Here is a 23,347-nt window from a genome sequence, read left to right as displayed (position 1 = left end):
GACAGACCAGGGAAGAGAAGAGACAGACCAGGGAAGAGACAGACAGACCAGAGAAGAGACAGACAGACCAGAGAAGAGACAGACAGACCAGAGAAGAGACAGACAGACCAGAGAAGAGACAGACAGACCAGAGAAGAGACAGACAGACCAGAGAAGAGACAGACCAGAGAAGAGACAGACCAGAGAAGAGACAGACCAGAGAAGAGACAGACCAGAGAAGAGACAGACAGACCAGAGAAGAGACAGAAGAGACAGACCAGAGAAGAGACAGAAGAGACAGACCAGAGAAGAGACAGAAGAGACAGACCAGAGAAGAGACAGAAGAGACAGACCAGAGAAGAGACAGACCAGAGAAGAGACAGACAAGAGAAGAGACAGACCAGAGAAGAGACAGACCAGAGAAGAGACAGACAAGAGAAGAGACAGACAGACCAGAGAAGAGACAGAAGAGACAGACCAGAGAAGAGAAGAGACAGAAGAGACAGACCAGAGAAGAGACAGAAGAGACAGACCAGAGAAGAGACAGAAGAGACAGACCAGAGAAGAGACAGAAGAGACAGACCAGAGAAGAGACAGACCAGAGAAGAGACAGACCAGAGAAGAGACAGACCAGAGAAGAGACAGACAAGAGAAGAGACAGAAGAGACAGACCAGAGAAGAGAGAGACAAGAGAAGAGACAGAAGAGACAGACCAGAGAAGAGACAGAAGAGACAGACCAGAGAAGAGACAGAAGAGACAGACCAGAGAAGAGACAGACCAGAGAAGAGACAGACCAGAGAAGAGACAGACAAGAGAAGAGACAGACAAGAGAAGAGACAGACAAGAGAAGAGACAGACCAGAGAAGAGACAGACCAGAGAAGAGACAGAAGACAGACCAGAGAAGAGACAGACAGACCAGAGAAGAGACAGAAGAGACAGACCAGAGAAGAGAAGAGACAGAAGAGACAGACCAGAGAAGAGACAGAAGAGACAGACCAGAGAAGAGACAGAAGAGACAGACCAGAGAAGAGACAGACCAGACCAGAGAAGACAGACAAGAGAGAAGACAGACAAGAGACAGACAAGAGAAGAGACAAGAGAAGAGACAGACAAGAGAGGGAGAAGAGAGTGAGAAGAGACAGGAGAGCGAGACAGAGAGACACGACAAAAGATAACAGGAAAAGGAAGAGAAGAGAGAGATATGAACCGCATTCAGTGCACTGTAACTCACCACACCTACTTTTAGGTTTTCAATCTGGCGTTCAGTCTGAGCGTGTACCAACCCGACAGTGGCCTGAAGAGACCTCCAAAGATTGTTTTGATTCCCAATTAGAGTCGGTGGTAATGGATTTAACTACACACAGCACATGGTTCCAGTTTGTTTGGGTAATTTTCTGGATAGACTGGTGTTCGTATTGAGTTGCACAGTCTTGGCCGGCGACTTAATTTTCCTTCAGAGCGTTGGTTTTGTGGCCTCTAATTGAGTCTTGTATCTGTACAGGATATAACTCTAGTTATCAATAAAAAAAAATGATAATCATTGTAATCAAAATCCGCCTGTCAGGAAGCATACGCTTGGAACAGGTTTGACAAGGATAACAATTGAAATAAGGAAAGTTAAGGATGCTGCCCAAATAGTTGTAATTCCTCAAGTTCAAACTCTCGGTATATTAACAACTCAATAAGGCAATACAATACAATAACTGTGTTACCTCAATACCAACAACAATGGTTTCAACTGCACAGGAGTCTGGCTGAGCGGTAGTGCATCTGACTCAGGCCCACATGGTGCCAGGACAATAATCTCTCCCTCAAAATCAGCAAGACGCCATGCATTGAAAGGTGCTGATCATGGACTACAGGAAACAGCAGGGGGAGCATACCCCCATCCACACCGAAGGGGCTGTAGTGGAGTTGGTGGAGAGCTTCAAGTTCCCGGTGTCCACATCACAGAGGACTTAACGTGGTCCACACACACCAGCGCAGTCCTGAAGAGGGCACAGCAGCGTCATTTCTCGCTCAGGAGGCTGAAGAAATTTGGCATGGGCCCTCTGATCCTCCAGAAGTTCTATAACTGCACCATTGAGAGCATCTTGACTGGCTGCATCATCGCCTGGTATGGCAACCTGCACCACCCTCAACCGCAAGGGGTGGTGCAGACGACCCACTACATTACTGGGACCGAGCTCCCTGCCATCCAGGACCTTTATACCAGGCCCAGAGAATTGACAAAGACTTCAGCTACCCAAGCCATGGCATGTTCTCTGTGCTACTGTCAGGCAGGTGGTACTGAGTATCAGGTCTCGGACTGAAATTCTCCCAGACAGCTGCTATCCCAAAGCAATTAGACTGTTGAGTAGCTAATCAATGGCCACCGGACTATCTTACCTGTATAGACTACACAATACAAACTCAGCAAAAAAAGAAATGTCCTCTCACTGTCAACTATGTTTATTTTGAGCAAACTTAACATGTGTAAATATTTGTATGAACATAACAAGATTCAACAACTGAGACATAAACTGAACAAGTTCCACAGACATGTGACTAACATAAATGGAATTATGTGTCTCTGAACGAAGGGGGAGTCAAATCTAAAGTAACAGTCCATGTCTGGTGTGGCCACCAGCTGCATTAAGTACGGCAGTGCATCTCCTCCTCATGGACTGCACCAGATTTGTATTATTGACTGTACTTTTGTTGTTTATCCCCTGTGTAACTCTGTTATTTGTGTCGCACTGCTTGCTTTATCTTGGCCAGGTCGCAGTTGTAAGTGGAAACTTGTTCTCACATGGTTAAATAAAAGGTGAAATTAATTTGTAATTAAAAAAATATTATTTGTTTAAAATTTCAGTTCTTGCTGTTAACCCACTCTTCCACCAAGGCATCTGCAACTTCCCAGACATTTCTGGAGGGAATGGCCCTAGCCCTCACCCTCTGATCCAACAGGACCCAGACGTGCTCAATGGGATTGAGATCAGGGCTCTTCGCTGGCCATAGCAGAACACTGACATACCTGTCTTGCAGGAAATCACACACAGAACGAGCAGTATGACTGGTGGCATTGTCATGCTGGAGGGTCATGTCAGTATGAGCCTGCAGGAAGGGTACCACATGAGGGAGGAGGATGTATTTCCTTGTAACGCACAGCGTTGAGATTGACAACAAGCTCAGTCCGATGATGCTGTGACACACCGCCCTAGACCATGACAAACCCTCCACCTCCAAATCGATCCCGCTCCATAGTACAGGCATCGGTGTAACGATCATTCCTTCGACGATAAACGCGAATCACCCCTGGTGAGACAAAACCGTAACTCGTCAGTGAAGAGCACTTTTTGCCAGTCCTGTCTGGTCCAGCGATGGTGGGTTTGTGTCCATAAGCGATGTTATTGCCGGTGCTGTCTGGTGAGGACCTGCCTTACAAGCCTCTCTAAGCCTATTGGGGACAATCTGAACACTGATGGAGGGATTGTGCGTTCCTGGTGCAACTCGGGCAGTTGTTGTTGCCATCCAGTACATGTCCCGCAGGTGTGATGTTCGGATGTACCGATTCTGTGCAGGTGTTGTTACACGTGGTCTGCCACTGCGAGGACGATCAGCTGTCCGTCCTGTCTCTCTGTAGCGCTGTCTTAGGCGTCTCACAGTACGGACATTGCAATTTATTGCTCTGGCCACATCTGCAGTCCTCATGCCTCCTTGCAACATGCCTAAGGCACGTTCACGCAGATGAGCAGGGAACCCTGGGCATCTTTCTTTTGGTGTTTTTCAGAGTCGGTAGAAAGGGCTCTTTAGTGTCCTAGCTTTTCATAACTGTGACCTTAATTGCCTACCGTCTGTAAGCTGTTAGTGTCTTAACGACCATTCCACAGGTGCATGTTAAATAATTGTTTATTGAACAAGCATGGGAAACAGTGTTTAAACCCTCTTCAAGGAAGATTTGTGAAGTTATTTGCATTTTTATTAATTATCTTTGAAAGACAGGGTCCTGAAAAAGGGCCGTTTCTTATTTTTGCTGAGTTTATACAAAAGTATGTGGACACCCCTTCAAATTAGTGGATTTGGCTACTTCAGCCACACCCATTGCTGACTGGTGTAGATTTTTTTTAACACAGCCATGCAATCTCCATAGACAAACATTGGCAGTAGAATAGCCCTACTGAAAAGTTCAGTGACATTCAATGTGGCACCATCATAGGATGCCATCTTTCCAACAAGTCAGTCCGTCAAATTTCTGCCCTGCTACAGCTGCCCTGGTCAACTGTAAGTGCTGTTATTGTGATTTGGAAACGTCTAGTAGGAGCAACAACAGCTCAGCCGCAAAGTGGTAGACCACACAAGCTCACAGAATGGGACCGGCAAGGGCTGAAGCGTGTAGCGTGAAAAATAATCTGTCCTCGGGTAGCAACACCCACTACTGAGTTCCAAACTGCCTCTGGAAGCAACGTCAGCACAAGAACTGTTCATTAGGTGCTTCATGAAATGGGTTTCCATGGCCGAGCAGCCGCACACAAGCCTAAGATCACCATGCGCAATGCCAGCCGAGGCTGGAGTGTTGTAAAGCTCGCCGACATTGGACTCTAGAGCAGTGGAAACGCATTCTCTGGAGTGATGAAACACACTTCACCATCTGGCAGTTTGATTGACGAATCTGGGTTTGGCGAATGCCAGGAGAATGCTACCTGCCCCAATGCATAGTGCCGACTGTAAAGTTTGGTGGAGGAAAAATAATGGTCTGGGGATGTTTTTCATGGTTCAGGCTCCATAGTTCCAGTGAAGGCAAATCTTAACACTACAGCATACAAAGACATTCTAGACGATTCTGTGCTTCCAACTTCGTGACAGCAGTTTGGGGAAGGCCCTTTCCTGTTTCAGCATGACAATGCCCCCGTGCAAAAAGCGTTGTCCATACAGAATTGGTTTGCCTGACCTCACTAATGCTCTTTCGGCTGAATGGAATCAAGTCCCTGCAGCAGTGTTCCAACATCTAGTGGAAAGCCTTCCCAGAAGAGTGGAGGCTGTTATAGCAGCAAAGGAGGGAGCAATTCCATATTAATGCCCATGATTTCTGAACGAGATGTTTTATTTATCGAACTGCATCGTTGCAAAAGAGCTTTCAAGTAAGCATTTCACTGTAAAGCCTACACCATTTGTAGTGGGCTCATGCGATGCGAAAACGTTCCTCAAAGTCTAGCCTATAGGAATGTTGGGCCAGCAAGATCAAATCCCTGAGCCGACAAGGTAAAAATCTGTCTTTCTGCCCTTCAGCAAGGCAGTTAACCCCCAACAACAACTGCTCTGCGGACGTCGATGATGTGGATGTCGATTAAGGCAGCCTCTGCACCTCTCTGATTCAAAAGGGTTGGGTTAAATGCATTCAGTTGTGCGACTGACTAGGTATATCCCCTTTCATTTGACTTCATATACCAGTGTCCTAGTTCGTCCAGATGTTTGCAGGGGGCAGGTAATATCAAGTGAACAGGAAACGCATGTCAAACTCCTCAAGACATATGGAACATTATTCAGACTGAAGTGGTCTCCTATGCACTGTCATCTCTCAAGTTTATGTTAAAGGTGTGTGTATCATCCATTCCAATCACCTATATCCTTTTCCACATGCTCCCTTAACCACCCTCTCTTGTGTGTGTGTGTGTGTGTGTGTGTGTGTGTGTGTGTGTGTGTGTGTGTGTGTGTGTGTGTGTGTGTGTGTGTGTGTGTGTGAATGGATACATGCATATAATTTTTTTGTCTTTGAATGTGTGTGTCCCGTGTGTGCGTGCGTCCCTGCGTGCGCCCATGTGTATATTTGTTTGTTTGTGTGTGTATATGAGTGTGTGTGTCAGCGTCCCCCTCAAGTGTGTACCTGTAGCCTTTCCCACCAGGTGTCTCGGATAATGTCCCTCCTCTCTGGGACCAGCTTGTACTGGATGACCTCTTCCAGCTCCGACAGCATCTGACACGACACCATGGCCTGAACAACAACAGCAACACTCAATCACTGTACAGCACCCCCTCCTCTGGTAGCACTTCCTTTCAAGGCACTACATAAGGACAACATTACTCATTCATAAGCTGCTCATATTTAATGGAGAACCACAGGTTGGTGTGACGTGATGCAGGAACATGAATGCTGTCATAATGGCATAAGTATTAATTAATGGATTTGAGTGTATATGTAGTACTTTTCCCACCAGGTGCTCAAAGTTTATTTACAGTAAATACATTGTTTCCAGTAAATGCATAATTGTAGGGCTACCTGACTAAACAAATGTTTACTTTAGTCTTTTATCTGTATGTGGTGGAATATTACAAATATTACCAAGATTTATTACCGGCAGTTAAAATGGACGCAAATTGACCATAAAGTTATATGGGCAAATGTTCCTGTGAAACATAATACTGATAATAATAATTTGGTCGGTGCTTATATTTGTCCTCATTAGTAGAGTGATGTTCTTACCCCATATGCTCTGCTGTAACTCTCTCCAGCCATGGCTGTCAGCTCCGCATCCAATAGATCTCTGGCCTTGTCGATACACTGGAATAACACACACGTTTGTACACACGCACACAAACACACACAAAAATGACTTTCTGGTTACCAACTGGGAAATGGAAAGCTTCATACAGAAAGCAAAGTAAAGTCACAGACAGTATTAAACTTAAAGCAAATAAAAGTGAAGGATCAATCGGTGAGGTTGATAGGTGAACATATGTCATCCACATGTCTGCTTCTCAGCCTCTCTCTCTTTCCCTCTCCATCACTCCCACCCTACAGTAAGAATAAGGAGTCAAATGGGACCATTTCCTTAGTAAAGACAAGGGACTCGAACTCAGAACATCTTGTGAGGGTTAGGGTTAACCATCCCCAAATGGCACCCTATTCCCTTCATGGTGCACTACTTGTGAGCAGAGCCTCATGTACAGCATATAGAAAATAGGATGCAATTTGAGCTTCAGACGTAGAATAGACTCTAGTTCCCCAAATCACTCCAACCCATACTTGTGTCAACTCTGGGCACTTCTACCCAGACAAAACCAATGGGTTTGGACTTAACCCAATTCATACAACAACCAGCCTCTTAGGGGTGGGGGGTATACCGTGTTTTACTATATACATTGGCATTTATGGCCTATATACATTGGCATGCACGGACTGGTTTGGGTTTTTACTTTACCTTCTATAATGGTATTTGAATGTTTGGTTTGTTAAATGTGATAAGCCGTGTGTAATGTCCATTTCTACTCCGCTACTTGAGCTTTCCGCGCCGCTTTCCACACAGACCTAGTCCCACCTCGTCACTCAAGGAGCACATTTGTTGTTGCTTGACCACTAGACACTTTCGTTCAGTCTGCATGCTCAATGCAGCACATGCAAAAATGTTGATGACAACGATGTTGTTTCCACTTTGATCATAATAGAAATCCACAAGCGTTCTATAATTACAATATTAGTTTGTGTTTCTTACAGCTGCATACAGCTTGTTTGTATTTTCTTAAGTTAAGCTGAATGGTGTTAGCCTCTAATACTAATCGCTAGTTAGCTGGCTAGCTAAGCTAGCTAATAAAAGTACTGAGTCAGAGCAAACATAGCTAGCTTATACAGCGTGATACCAGTATGGTGAGGCTTAAATCAGCATGATGTTTGTGCAACAGTGACCGTCTTCTAAATCAAAGAGGAATAGGAGAAGCATGAATATGTTGGCTATATGAATAAAGATTTAATGTTGCCAAAGATTATAGGGTCCCCTGGGGAAACACTGACCACCACTTTGATTCCTACCCTGTCAGAATAACTTGTCCATGGCATTTTCATTCGTTGTCATGTCAAACACTATTCAAAGTGCCCACTATTATTTATATTCTAACTGTGGAATTATAACAAACATTCTATTTCCATGATTCCAAAAGTTCACCCAAGTGTTTTAATCAACATTTGGTTAAAAAATAAGTATATTTGCTAACACCATGGCACTGTGGAAATGATCTCAAATGAGTGCAGGAAATGCAGAAATTTATGGAAGTGCAGGAAATTATTTTAGGTTGAAGTTAAATTGAACAGTATAAAACAATCCGAATGGAGAAAGACCCATTGAAATAATGTGTAATATATGTGTTGACACCCTATGTTCACGCACTACTCATAAAGCAAATTTAGAACATTCATTAATCAAAATCATACACCAGTGAGTCATGGAATAGTACACCAGTGAGTCATGGAATAGTACACCAGTGAGTCATGGAATAGCACACCAGTGAGTCATGGAATAGCACACCAGTGAGTCATGGAATAGTACACCAGTGAGTCATGGAATAGCACACCAGTGAGTCATGGAATAGCACACCAGTGAGTCATGGAATAGTACACCAGTGAGTCATGGAATAGTACACCAGTGAGTCATGGAATAGTACACCAGTGAGTCATGGAATAGCACACCAGTGAGTCATGGAATAGTACACCAGTGAGTCATGGAATAGCACACCAGTGAGTCATGGAATAGTACACCAGTGAGTCATGGAATAGCACACCAGTGAGTCATGGAATAGCACACCAGTGAGTCATGGAATAGCACACCAGTGAGTCATGGAATAGCACACCAGTGAGTCATGGAATAGTACACCAGTGAGTCTTGGAATAGTACACCAGTGAGTCATGGAATAGTACACCAGTGAGTCATGGAATAGTACACCAGTGAGTCATGGAATAGCACACCAGTGAGTCATGGAATAGTACACCAGTGAGTCATGGAATAGTACACCAGTGAGTCATGGAATAGTACACCAGTGAGTCATGGAATAGTACACCAGTGAGTCATGGAATAGTACACCAGTGAGTCATGGAATAGCACACCAGTGAGTCATGGAATAGCACACCAGTGAGTCATGGAATAGTACACCAGTGAGTCATGGAATAGCACACCAGTGAGTCATGGAATAGCACACCAGTGAGTCATGGAATAGTACACCAGTGAGTCATGGAATAGTACACCAGTGAGTCATGGAATAGTACACCAGTGAGTCATGGAATAGTACACCAGTGAGTCATGGAATAGCACACCAGTGAGTCATGGAATAGCACACCAGTGAGTCATGGAATAGTACACCAGTGAGTCATGGAATAGCACACCAGTGAGTCATGGAATAGTACACCAGTGAGTCATGGAATAGCACACCAGTGAGTCATGGAATAGCACACCAGTGAGTCATGGAATAGCACACCAGTGAGTCATGGAATAGCACACCAGTGAGTCATGGAATAGTACACCAGTGAGTCATGGAATAGTACACCAGTGAGTCATGGAATAGTACACCAGTGAGTCATGGAATAGTACACCAGTGAGTCATGGAATAGTACACCAGTGAGTCATGGAATAGCACACCAGTGAGTCATGGAATAGTACACCAGTGAGTCATGGAATAGTACACCAGTGAGTCATGGAATAGTACACCAGTGAGTCATGGAATAGTACACCAGTGAGTCATGGAATAGTACACCAGTGAGTCATGGAATAGTACACCAGTGAGTCATGGAATAGCACACCAGTGAGTCATGGAATAGTACACCAGTGAGTCATGGAATAGTACACCAGTGAGTCATGGAATAGTACACCAGTGAGTCATGGAATAGTACACCAGTGAGTCATGGAATAGCACACCAGTGAGTCATGGAATAGCACACCAGTGAGTCATGGAATAGTACACCAGTGAGTCTTGGAATAGCACACCAGTGAGTCATGGAATAGCACACCAGTGAGTCATGGAATAGTACACCAGTGAGTCATGGAATAGCACACCAGTGAGTCATGGAATAGCACACCAGTGAGTCATGGAATAGTACACCAGTACACCCTATTTTGCCTTGTCAACACAGACACATTGAGTTACTTTGATTACGCCAGCCACCCGGCTTGTTAACACAAAATAAAGCAATTATGGGCAGTCAAATGAACTGCTGAGGACTTGCACTCAGTTATGTAATAGTCGTTGCCAAATCTCATTACTCTTCCACAAAGCATCCCTGCTACGTTTTGACTTGGTATTAAGTGGACATACAAAACATTCAGTGAGAGAGGGAGAGAGAGTAAGAGAAATAGAGAGAGCTGTATCAAACGAGTGACAAAGAAAACAAAGAGATCTTTTTGGAAGGCTGTATTCTGTATACAGTCATTACCCAGGGCTAGAGACAGATGAGGGAGGACAAGAGGCTTTTCCAACACAGCTGTTGCAGCATGCCTAGAAGCAATTATGGTTTGGGGGTGGGGGGGGGTTATTGCGTGCCAAAATGCCTGACAGGCATGCACAACATAGAGGTGGATGGATGGGCCCCTGAGATCAGGCCACAATGAGACTGGTTATTTAGCGACTTGAGTCAGCAATTAGTAATTTTACCTTAGCCAGTGGTATTCAAAGTCCTTTTTAGATATATACAGTACCAGTCAAAAGTTTAGACACACCTACTCATTCCAGGGATTTTCTTTATTTTGACTATTTTCTACACTGTAGAATAACAGTGGAGACATCAAAACTATGAAATAAAATATGAAATCATGTAGTAACCAAAAGTGTTGAACATAACTAAATATATTTTACATTTGAGATTCTTCAAAGTAGCCACCCTTGATGACAGCTTTGCACACTCTTGGCATTAATAAGCAAAGAGAAACGACAGTCCATTATTACTTTAAGACATGAAGGTCAGTCAATACAGAACATTTCAAGAACTTTGAAAGTTTCGTCAAGCGCAGTCGCAAAAATCATCAAGCTCTATGATGAAACTGGCTCTCATGAGGACTGCCACAGGAAAGGAAGACCCAGAGTTACCTCTGCTGCAGAGGATACGTTCATTAGAGTTACCAGCCTCAGAAATTGCAGCCCAAATAAATGCAGTAACAGACACATTTCAACATCAACTGTTCTGAGGAGACTGCGTGAATCAGTTCTTCATGGTCGAATTGCTGCAAAGAAACCACTCAATGAGGCGCCAGGGTAGCCTAGTGGTTAAAGTGTTGGGACTAGTAACCGAAAGGTTGCAAGTTCAAATCCCTGAGCTGACAAGGTACGAATCTGTCGTTCTGCCCCTGAACAGGCATAAGAATTTGTTCTTAACTGACTTGCCTAGTTAAATAAAGGTAAAATAAAAATAAATTAAAAAAGGACACCAATAAGAAGAAGAGACTTGCTTGGGCCAAGAAACACGAGCAATGGACATTAGACTGGTGGAAAACTGTCCTTTGGTCTGATGAGTCCAAATTTGAGATTTTTTTTGTGAGACGCAGAGAAGGTGAACAGATGATCTCCACGTGTGGTTCCCAATTGTGCTTTGCTGGTGACACTGTCAGTGATTTATTTAGAATTCAAGGCACACTTAACCAGCATGGCTACCACAGCATTCTGCAGTGATATGCCATCCCATTGGTTTGTGCTTAGTGGGACTATCATTTGTTTTTCAACAGGACAATGACCCTCCAGGCTGTAAGGGCTACTTGGCCAAGGAGAGTGACGGTGCATCCGATAACCTGGCCTCAACAATCACCCGACCTCAACCCAACTGAGATGGTTTGAGATGAGTTGGACCGCAGAGTGAAGGGAAAGCAAGACTGTTGGAAAAGCATTCCAGGTGAAGCTGGTTGAGAGAATACCAAGAGTGTGTAAAGCTGTTATCAAGGCATAGGGTGGCTACTTTGTTTTGAGAATGACACAAATATTAATTTCCAAAGTCTGCTGCCTCAGTTTGTATGATGGCAATTTGCATATACTTAAGAATTTTATGAAGAGTGATCAGATGAATTGCAATTAATTGCAAAGTCCCTCTTTGCCATGCAAATTAACTGAATCCCCCCAAAACATTTCCACTGTATTTCAGCCCTGCCACAAAAGGACCAGCTGACATAATGTCAGTGATTCTCTCGTTAACACAGGTGTGAGTGTTGACGAGGACAAGGCTGGAGATCACTCTGTCATGCTGTTTGAGTTCGAATAACAGACTGGAAGCTTCAAAAGGAGGGTGGTGCTTGGAATTATTGTTCTTCCTCTGTCAACCATGGTTACCTGCCAGGAAACACGTGCCGTCATCATTGCTTTGCACAAAAAGGGCTTCACAGGCAAGGATATTGCTGCCAGTAAGATTGCACCTAAATCAACCATTTAATGGATCATCAATAACTTCAAAGAGAGCGGTTCAATTGTTGTGAAGAAGGATTCAGGGCGCCCAAGAAAGTCCAGCAAGCGCCAGGCAGTCTCCTAAAGTTGATTCAGCTGCGGGATCGGGGCACCACCAGTACAGAGCTTGCTCAGGAATGGCAGCAGGCAGGTGTGAGTGCATCTGCACATACATTGAGGCGAAGACTTTTGGAGGATGGCCTGGTGTCAAGAAGGGCAGCAAAGAAGCCACTTCTCTCCAGGAAAAACAGGGACAGACTGATATTCTGCAAAAGGTACAGGGATTGGACTGCTGAGGACTGGGGTAAAGTCATTTTCTCTGATGAATCCCCTTTCCGATTGTTTGGGGCATCTGAAAAAAAAGCTTGTCCGGAGAAGAAGAGGTGAGCGCTACCATCAGTCCTGTGTCATGCCAACAGTAAAGCATCCTGAGAACATTCATGTGTGGGGTTGCTTCTCAGCCAAGGGAATGGGCTCACTCACAATTTTGCCTAAGAACACAGCCATGAATAAAGAATGGTACCAACACATCCTCCAAGAGCAACTTCTCCCAACCATCCAGGAACAGTTTGGTGACGAACAATGCCTTTTCCAGCATGACGGAGCACCTTGCCACAAGGCAAAAGTTATAACTTAGTGGCTCGGGGAACAAAACATCGATATTTTGGGTCCATGGCCAGGAAACTCCTCAGACCTTAATCCCATTGAGAACTTGTGGTCAATTCTCAAGAGGCAGGTGGACAAACAAAAACCCACAAATTCTGACATACTCCAAGCATTGATTATGCAAGAATGGGCTGCCATCAGTCAGGATGTGGCCCAGAAGTTAACTGACCGCATGCCAGGGCGGATTGCAGAGGTCTTGAAAAAGAAGGGTCAACAGTGCAAATATTGACTCTTTGCATCAACTTCAAGTAATTGTCAATAAAAGCCTTTGACACTTATGAAATGCTTGTAATTATACTTCAGTATTCCATAGTACCAGCTGACAAAAATATCTAAAGACACTGAAGCAGCAAACTTTGTGAATATGAATATTTGTGTCATTCTCAAAACTTTTGGCCACGACTTTATATAAAAACGAGGAACAAAAATTATTGCATGGGACAATATACAAATGTGTTTGTGAAAGATAATTTGAGAAAAAAAAATGTTTTACATTTGTTTATTAGTTTCTTTTCATTTTGAGAAGAGATCAACATTTAATGAATTGGTTATTTGTTGACCTAAAAATCTATATTGACCAATTTGAAGGTTTGGTCATTAGATTTGGGGTGGGGTTGCAAGAAATGATTACCAAAAAAATGGGAAAAGATTGGGTCCCCGTTGAAAAAGTTTGAATACCGCTGCCTTAGATGTACTGTAATTTTAATGGTAGTGTGGCTATAGCATTGTATTCTTTATTCTGGAAAAACAGGTAGGGCCCGTGCCATGACAAATCAACAGGACCTGTTTTATCGATCATATGAAAGCCAGAAGACGAGGACAAGGAAAACCATTGTTTTAAGAGGAGTGCACCAGGCAGTTTCCAAATCATGTGACTTTCGGCGATATGGTCTGTGGTACACTCTACATGACCAAAAGTATGTGGACACCTGCTTGACGAACATCTCATTCCAAAATCCTGGGCATTAATATGGAGATGGTACCCCCTTGGCTGCTATAAAAGCCTCCACTCTTCTCGGAGGGCTTTCCAATAGATGTTGGAACATTGCTGCGGGGACTTGCTTCCATTCACCCACAAGAGAATTAGTGAGGTTGGGCGATTAGGCCTGGCTTTGCAGTCGGCCTTCTAATTCATGCAAAAGGTGTTCGATATGGTTGAGGTCAGGGCTCTGTGCAGGCCAGTCAAGTTCTTCCACACTGATCTCGATAAATAATTTCTGTATGGACCTCGCTTTGTGCACGGGGGCTTTGTCATGCCGAAACAGGAAAGGGTCTTCCTCAAACTGTTGCCACAATGTTGGAAGCACAGAAATGTCTAGAATGTCATTGAATGTAAACCACTCTGAAAGGACACCAATAATAAGAAGAGACTTGTTTGGGCCAAGAAACACGAGCAATGGACATTACACCGGTGGAAATCTGTCCTTTGGTCTGATGAGTCCAAATTTGAGATTTTTGGTTCCAACCGCAGAGTCTTTGTGACACGCAGAGTAGGTGAACGGATGATCTCCACTTGACATTGCTTCCAGAGGCAGTTAGGAACTTGGTAGTGAGTGTTGCAACCGAGGACAGGCAATTTTTACTCGCTATGCGCTTCAGCACTCGGCAGATCCGTTCTGTTGAGCTTGTGTGGCCTACCACTTCGCGGCTGAGCCGCTATTGCTTCTAGACGTTTCCACTTCACAGTAACAGCCCTATGACGGTGCCACGTTGAAAGTCACTAAGCTCTTCAATAAGACCATTCTGGTGCCAATGTTAATCTCTGGAGATTGCATGGCTGTGTGCTCAATTTTATTCACTTGTCAGCAACGGGTGTGGCTGAAATAGCCGAATCCACTAATATGAAGGGTGTCCACATACTTTTGTATATATCATGGCTATATTGGCGCTGTAAATGGTCGTTGTTAGGGAAAGCAATATTGTTGTCTAACGGGAACACTGTAGGAACAGACAAATAATTTCCGCTGATTTACAACATTGACGTATGACTTCTCAGGCAGATGCATGCTCTCAACCTCCCAGTACACATCACTACTACCCCAAGGAAAGTCGCAAAGTACAACCGTCTGTAATCGAAAGACTTAAGAGCAAGGATTACCAAGCATATCCGGAAGACAACTGAGCTCATGTTGACATTTAGGCTTTAACCCTTTCCCCATCTGGTTTTCATTCAGCCTCATTCAATGAGAACAGGCTCATCGTCAGATAATCACCCTTTTCCCTTTTCAGTGGCAGGAAACCTATTGGTCACACCTGGAGTTAATCAGAATTAGATGGGAGACAAAGGATCGGGGGGCACGCAGGGGTGAGTGTCTCTGGGTAAAAGAGTGACTGGCAGGATGGGTCTACAGAGGTAGGAGGAACACAGGTGTGCACCGAAGTCAGCGGTCGATCCAGACCATCCACTGTCATCGAGCCTGGATGGATCGACCCCCAGAGACCATGAGCTCATTGCAGACTCCATAGCTCATCCCACAAGGAAGCTCATCTTATGGGACAGACTTTGTTGATACCTTACTTCTTTATTTTGCTGCACGGTTTAAGTTACGATGATTTACGATTGGGAGTTACCTAATGATTCCACACCAAGGAAGTGCCACATGTTAAAATAAAAAGCTGTTGGATGTTTTATTCCTTCAATTTAAGGAAGAATTGAACAAATGGAATTCTTGTTGGAGCATTTGTGTGGTCATTGTTACATCTATAGTGAACAAAAATCTAAACGCAACATGTAAAGTGTTGGTCCCATGTTTCATGCAATTAAATAAAAGATGCCGGAAACTTTCCATATTCACGAAAAACGTATTTCTCTCAAATTTGTTTACATCCCTGTTCATTTCTCCTTTGCCAAGATAATTAAACAGGTGCACCTTGTGCTGGGGACAATAAAAAGCCACTCTAAAATGTGAAGTTTTGAAACACAACACGATGCCACAGATGTCTCAAGTTTTGAGGGAGGTGCAATTGGCATGCTGAGTGCTGGAATGTCCACCAGAGCTGTTGCCAGAGAATTGAATGTTAATTTCTCTACCATAAGCTGCATCCAATGTAGTTTTCGAGTATTTGGCAGTACGTCCAACCGGCCTCACAACCGCAGACCACGTGTATGGCGTCGTGTGGGCAGCCCCAAATCGCAAGGATCTGTACACAATTCCTGGAAGCTGAAAATGTCCCAGTTCTTCCATGGCCTGCATACTCACCAGACATGCTCACCATTGAGCATGTTTGGGATGTTCTGGATTTACGTGTACAACAACATTTTCCAGTTCCTGCCATATCCAGCAACTTTGCACAGCCACTGAAGAGGAGTGGAACAACATTCCAAAGGCCACAATCAACAACCTGATCAACTCTATGCGAAGGAGATGTGTCGCGCTGCATGAGGCAAATGGTGGTCACACCGGATACGGAATGGTTTTCTGATCCATGTCCCTAACCATTTTTTTTATCTGTATCTGTGACCAACAGATGCATATCTGTATTCCCAGCCATGTGAAATCCATAGATAAGGACCTAATGAATTTACTTTAATTGACTGACTTCCTTATATGAACTGTTACTCAGTAAAATCTTTGAAATTAATGCATTTATATTTTTGTTCAGTATATTTTGTACATTAATGGAAAAGGCTGTACATTTTTTTTTTTTTAACCTTTTTACACCTTGCTATGAAATCTGCAAAATTGCCTGGCCAGCATCATTTAGGAAAATGTAAAACCTACATGAAAAACTATCCTGGGTTCGCATATGCCAAGTATGTGTATCACTTACTATTACCCCCTCCTAAAGCAATGTTGCCTCTATTGACTTCAATTTAAACATATTGGCGTTTGATCACTTTCATGTTACTTTGCCAAGCATTTTAATAACTTTCTTTGCACCCTGTCTAGGGGAAACAATGGATGCTAATGTCTCTCACCTGCTGAGCCAATGAGAAGAGGTCCTGATGCAGAGCGAGCACGGCCCTGTAGAAGGCTCCATCGTGTGTGTCCCTGGGGATCATACATGTATACTCCTCCATGCTGTCCCAGTGGCCTACACACACACACACACACACACACACACACACACACACACACACACACACACACACACACACACACACACACACACACACACACACACACACACACACACACACACACACACACACACACACACACACACACAATGTGGATTTCGACTCGTCGTTACCACATATGTGATGTACAAATTGACTCGCATAGACGATGAAGGAGCATCATGCTCTCTCCCTCCGTGTAAAGACATTTGACTGCAACCACAGCGTACACACACACACACACTGTGTGGTTGTACCCTCACCACATGAAAGCCCAATGTGGTGTAATATAAAAATGTCTGTTTCCTCAAAACATGAATAAAAGTCTGAACCCAGTGAGTGCTAAGGGTTCAATTATAGCGACTTATTTATAAATGAATCAAGAAAAAACATAAATCATTATTATTATTATTTAAGGCTGTAATATGTAACTTTTTGGGCGACCCCGACCAAATTCACAAACATTTTAGTTATAGATATGTAATTCTAATTGAAAGTAAGTCTAAGAAGCGGCAGATCTGTTCTATGTGCACTATTTCTATGCTTCCCATACTTAAGTTTAATTTTTACGTCTTTTACTTTTGGGTTTTGTACACCACAGCTGATAACATTATTCAAACAGCTGAAAACACTATTTATTTGTTATGGAAAAGATATTTCACAGCGGTATATATGGTAAAATGATTCTCTCCACTAAACTTGCTTGTTTTGTCACAAATTGAAATTATGGCAAACTATTAGAATTTTAGCAACCAGGAAATGAATACTTATGTTTCTTCAGAGTGCAGTCAGTGTTTGGGCATTTATGGGGTGCATGGGGGCCAGTGGCTGAGTACTGTGTTGGGATACGGATCAGGTTCTAATGTAATGAAGCCATATGCTTCCTGGGCTCCATAAACAGTATGCGTGGTCTTGATCAGAAAATAGACTGGTGTAAGCTGAGGTATTTTTATCCACCATAGAACATTATGATATGGTTACTTATGTGTGGATGCATTCCCATCTGGATGGTCGAGCTGTCGCTGTTATCATTACGGCTTGGCTTCAGTTCCAGCCAGTCAAAGAAAATGGAAGCCCGCTTCCTGTATAGCGCTCCCAGAAGAGCTCTGTGGCAGAGGTTTGGCAAACAACATTGCATTCTGAAATGTGTCCACTGTTCTTATGTACCAATTGCTTTTTGAATGTATAGGCATCTGCATATTAAATTATGTCAATTTGTTGCTGGTCATTTGCACAATAACTGCTCTTTAGTATTTCAATACTCTAACCGGTCTCACCATTTACTGCATCTTATATCTGCTGTGTGGTTGTCACTGTTTTTAACGTTGTTTTTATTGTTGTAACCCTGACTTCACTACACAATTGGGACAATACAACTATTGATTGATTTGCTAGCTGTATTGAATTTCATCAATTACATTATTGTGACTTCAGTATATCAAATACAGGAAAATACAATCTGTACATGGTACCTTCATACACCGTTATCTATAAAAAGGGTCTGCTTTGGTCAAACCATTTTATAATAGGTTTGTAATAGTTATTGAATTTAATTATTAATGTAGTCATAAAGCAATATGATTGCTATAGTAATTTGAAGCATTTTGTAACAAGGCTGATGCAGGGTTGAGTGAGAGCTCTTACCTAGACCCCAGGCTGCAGCGGCTGCCATCCGTGCCATCTTGGCCTGCGTATCCTCAGTGACCAGAGTCCACTCCTCACAGCACTGCTGGTGCAACTGGCCCCTGTGCAATGAAAATCATTTTTAAAAATAGTGAATTCTTTGCTACATACTTTTGTTTGTGGACCCACTATATTTTTGGCGACTGAACCCTGATACGCACACACGCAAACACGCTTTAGGCAAAGTTAAGTGACAAAACATTTTAGAGGCCATCCTCTTGGCGACAGACACAAAATGTTGCTAATTTCCTGCAATTGTACACATTTTGTCATGGTGCTGAGAGAAAATGTGACGTTTTAAAGCAAATTTCCTGCAATTCCAGGAAAAGTTAGGCCATGTATTATATAATGTATAACATAATGTATAACATAATCAATGCCATAACAATTTTGGAATTTTAGATTCTAGATATGGTGATTGTTCGTTCTCAAAGATGATCTTATTAAAAAAGATATAGCTCCATTATCTTTTCTGTATACTTTATATCTGGTTTTAGTGGATTCATTTTACACCAATTTTGGGTTATTTTATTTTTACATATTTTTGGAAGTGGCGGCAACGATTTAGCAGCGGCGGCCCGTCGCTACTAAATTAATATAGGGGAAACACTGAAAGACAAGACTTGGCTAAGTGTCAAATGAAATGTAATCTTTACACTAGAATGTTTCCATTTTCCACCACCAAACCCCATTTGATTTGTTCATTGACCAGAAAAAGCCCGCGGAACTGGCACGGGATGAAAAGAGAAGGGGACAGAGCTGAATAATGGATGCTCAGCTTCACTGAGAACTTGGCTGAGTCTACCTTTTTTTATTCCCTGGTAAACATGATCCAGCCAGCCTGTGACCACGGTCCAGATCATATCAGATATCACTGTCAACAAACTAATACTAAATGTTCTCTTCGATTGGAACTCAACCGGGACAAAACGTACAACCAGTACCGCGTGTCTTCACCCTGCTCCATATGGGTGGAACCCTCAGCGCAGGCGCACGTTTGCAGGGGGAAGAACATTGGATGAGTGTGGCAACAGATTAGATGGGGTGAGTCAGACAGGTTTGTGTCTGGTAGATATGAAGTGTTTCCCAGCATAATGCATAATAATAGGGGGGTTAGAACACCACAAAGCCCCAGTGTGCTACAGCCCTGCGTGTCTCACTTGGCATAAAGCGCCGTTGTCAAGGGCATAACGGAAAGTGCTACGGCTATCGGATGACTCAGCAGCCAGTCACTCAACTCAATGGAGGTAGATTCCACCTGAAATTAATCTAAACATAAATAGAGGGAAATTGAAGACAGACATTATTACTTGGTACTTTGTTTTGGTATAGAGCGGAGTATGGGCACAAATGCCTGATCATTCATTTAGTCTGTGGTAACCTTGCCAAACAGTAAAGGAACATGGAAATAGAATAAAACTAGCAAAAAGCATGAATTGATGCCCACCCAAAAAAGCTGCAGAGGTGCTGACTAACGGTATAGTAAACTTATGAAAAATAAAGAACGTTGCACACTCTACTCCCGAGGATGGATAATACACCAACATTGCCTTCGTCAGGGTTTACCTTTAAAAAAAAAAAATGGAATAAACACTAAACACTGTATTGAGACAGACAGTCAGGCTATGCTTTGCATTGAATAGGCAATTGTGATCATCTTAAAAGTAGGTTGGAGCCCTTTTGGGTAACTTATTTACTTTGAATGAGCTGATGACGCGGACGCTACTCTACAGGGCTGTTTTGCTAGCACAGACTGGAATACGTTCCAGGATTCATCCAATGGCATTGAGGAGTATACCAACTCAGTCATCGGCTTCATCAATAAGTGCATCGACGACGTCGTCCCCACAGTGACCGTACGTACATATCCCAACCAGAAGCGATGGAGCTAAAAGCTGCCGGTTTCAGGGAGCGGGACACTAATCCAGACGCTTATAAGAAATCCAGCTATGCCCTCAGAAGATCAATCAAACAAGCAAAGCATCAATACAGGATTAAGATTGAATCCTACTACACCGGCTCTGACGCTCATCGGATGTGGCAGGGCTTGAAAACTATTACGGACTACAAAGGGAAACCCAGATGCGAGCTGCCCAGTGACGCAAGCCAACCAGACAAGCTGAATGCCTTTAATGCTCACAGATCCTCAAAATGTTCTACAGCCGCACCATCGAGAGCATCCTGACTGGTTGCATCACCGCCTGGTATAGCAACTGCTCGGCATCTGACCTTAAGGTGATACAGAGGGAAGCACATACGGCCCAGTACATCACTGGGGCCAACCTTCCTGCCATCCAGGACCTATATAATAGGCGGTGTCAGAAGAAAACCCATAAAATCATCAGACTTCAGTCACCCAAGTCATAGACTGTTTTCTCTGCTACCGCACGGCAAGCAGTACCGGAATGCCAAGTCTAGGACCAAAGGGCTCTTTAACAGCTTCTACCCCCAAGCCATAATAAGACTGCTGTACAATTAATCAAATGGCAACCAGACTATTTACATTGACCCCCCTCCATTTGTTTTGTACTCTGCTGCAACTCGCTGTTTATTATCTATGCATAGTCACTTCGCCCATACCTACACATACAAATTACCTCAACTAACCTGTACCCCTGCACACTGACTCGGTACCGGTACCCCTTGTATATGTTATTGTACTGTGTTACTTTTAATTATTTTTTACTTTAGTTTATATGACAAATATTTTCTTGACTCTTCTTGAACTGCACTCATGGTTAAGGGCTTGTAAGTAAGCATTTCACGGTAAGGTCTACACTCGTTGTATTCGGTGGATGTGACAAATAAAGTTGGATTAGACAAGTTAAATACAACCATATGGACCGACTCATCGCTCATGGGATTGTAGAACAAAGGGCTGCACTGTCACAGATGTGTACTCACTGTAGATACGCTTCTTTTACTTAGCTGGAAACAATGTATTCCCCCCAGACTGCTACCCTGAAGTAATGTGAAGTAATGACAGTCAACTGTTATGTAATTCTGTCCGTTTTCCCATTTCTCTCACTTGAATCATGTTCTTGTACAAAGAGAATATCATCAGGGGTATACAATGATGGCACAGCACAGACGGTTACACAAGCTAATCGTTGTCTGGTTAGCTTCACAAACTCCGGGACGGTCCACATTCTTTCAAACTGTTCTAACATTGTGCGATTTCCTTCCCAGCGGCTTTGCCCCTTGAAGGCATTTATACAGAAATGAAGTTGAATCACCTGTGGAGAGGGAGGGAGGGAAGGAAGGATGGAGGAGGGGAGAGCGAGTGAGAGAGCACAAGAAACAAAGAGAGGGAGAGAGAGAGAGAGCATGAGACAGACAGAAAGAAAGAGAGAACGTTCTTGTGTTCAATCTTGGAGCTGGCTGCCTGGAGCTGTGGTTGAGGGTTTCAGTGTACCGAACCAACAGGCCCAGTCACGAACTGGCCTGGACTGACTGTCCTCGCACACTTTCCTGTAATACTACCAGGCTCTCGTTAGAGGAAACTATTGACTTTTTCCCCCGTCGCTTCACGCCCAGTCATCAAAGAAGCCCAATGTCAGATTCCATTAGTACATACTGCAGGAGCGGTCGTGAGCAAGTACAAAGAGTCGGGGACGGGTCTGCTCCCGGCCAATCTTCTCTGTCACAGACCCTGTCCTTCTCCATTACACTCACAAGGAGTACACATCTCAAACGGCTATTTATTACTTCAATGAAGGCAACTTTTTGAAAAAGGTGAGCAAGACGGTGAGCAACACTCGCTCCAAAAAGGTTGTCTTCACAATCGTAACACGATATGACAGCTGTAATGTCACCTGAGATTACATTTTATCATGACAGAGCATTAAAGTTCCAGAGTAGACCAGACTTTCCCCCTATAGTATTTAACACAACACCTAACAGTGGATAGAAAGACACTAAGGCCTGGACAAAAGGAGTTGCCTCCAAAAAACTCCCCTTTGATTGACAGTGAGGAGAGACCGAACACAGACTCCAAAGTGTTGTGACTCACCATTCGCCCAGGGCCTCCAAGCAGCGCATGCGCCCCAGGATCAGCTCAGGGTCATCCTTGTTGATGTCGATCTTCTTGTCGTACGCCACCAGTGCATCCTCCCACTCGTGGAGCTTCTCGTACCAGGTGGCCTGGATTTCCTGTTCAGGAACAAGAAGGCACGAACACTGTTAAAGCTCCCAATTCACAGCTTTATTGACAACGTTTCCATCGTATGACCACAAGGATGTACGTATGACCACACACTTTTCTATAGACTGGATTTCCTGTTAAACAACACAACAGGGTGGTGCGAATGACTTTTGATAATTATCTATCCGCTATACTAACTATACTATAAGATGATTCTTGCTTGCAGTGTATGGCCATCTGAATGCATACATGAGGATGTGATGATTGTTTTGGTTCCGTTTGCGGTAAGATACAAAAACTGCATCTGATTTCGATCTGCTCAGGGCTAAAGCAAGACCTACACTGGACAGTCAGGTCCAAAATTATTGGCACCCTTGATAAAGACGAGGCTAAAAAAAAACAAATAAATTATACAAATATTGAGATATATGGTATGCAACAAAAAAAAGGGGGAATTTATATTATTTTATACTAATACAATTGCTCAGAGAAAGTGATTGTTCAATTAGTAGCACGTTTTTAAATAGCTGACATTGCGAGGATAACGTGACTGAGCCTTTTTGTATATGTTTTCTGATATTGGAGAACCCATTGGGAGGAACTCCCAATTCCTCCATACAGGAATATAGGAATTTCCCATTCCTCCATACAGAC

General features: G+C 43.4%; 1 protein-coding gene across 4 annotated transcripts in view; it reads right to left on the bottom strand.

Moving 5' to 3' along the window:
• The window catches only part of mtor (mechanistic target of rapamycin kinase), a 127,595-nt gene that overhangs the window by 28,518 nt on the left and 75,730 nt on the right, over positions 1-23,347 (bottom strand). For all 4 annotated transcript variants that reach the window (XM_035740983.2, XM_035740985.2, XM_035740984.2 and 1 more), the window contains 5 exons: positions 22,562-22,701; positions 18,511-18,611; positions 16,726-16,841; positions 6,442-6,519; positions 5,845-5,952 (listed from right to left, as the gene is read on the bottom strand). In XM_035740983.2, the coding sequence (XP_035596876.1) occupies positions 5,845-5,952; positions 6,442-6,519; positions 16,726-16,841; positions 18,511-18,611; positions 22,562-22,701 (543 nt within the window). The remainder of the gene's footprint in view (positions 1-5,844; positions 5,953-6,441; positions 6,520-16,725; positions 16,842-18,510; positions 18,612-22,561; positions 22,702-23,347) is intronic.

This window comes from Oncorhynchus keta, chromosome 28, assembly GCF_023373465.1.
Source record: "Oncorhynchus keta strain PuntledgeMale-10-30-2019 chromosome 28, Oket_V2, whole genome shotgun sequence".
NCBI classification, from domain to species: Eukaryota; Metazoa; Chordata; class Actinopteri; order Salmoniformes; family Salmonidae; genus Oncorhynchus; species Oncorhynchus keta.
Note: the sequence above shows the minus strand (reverse complement) of the source record. Positions and strands in the feature narration are given on the sequence as shown.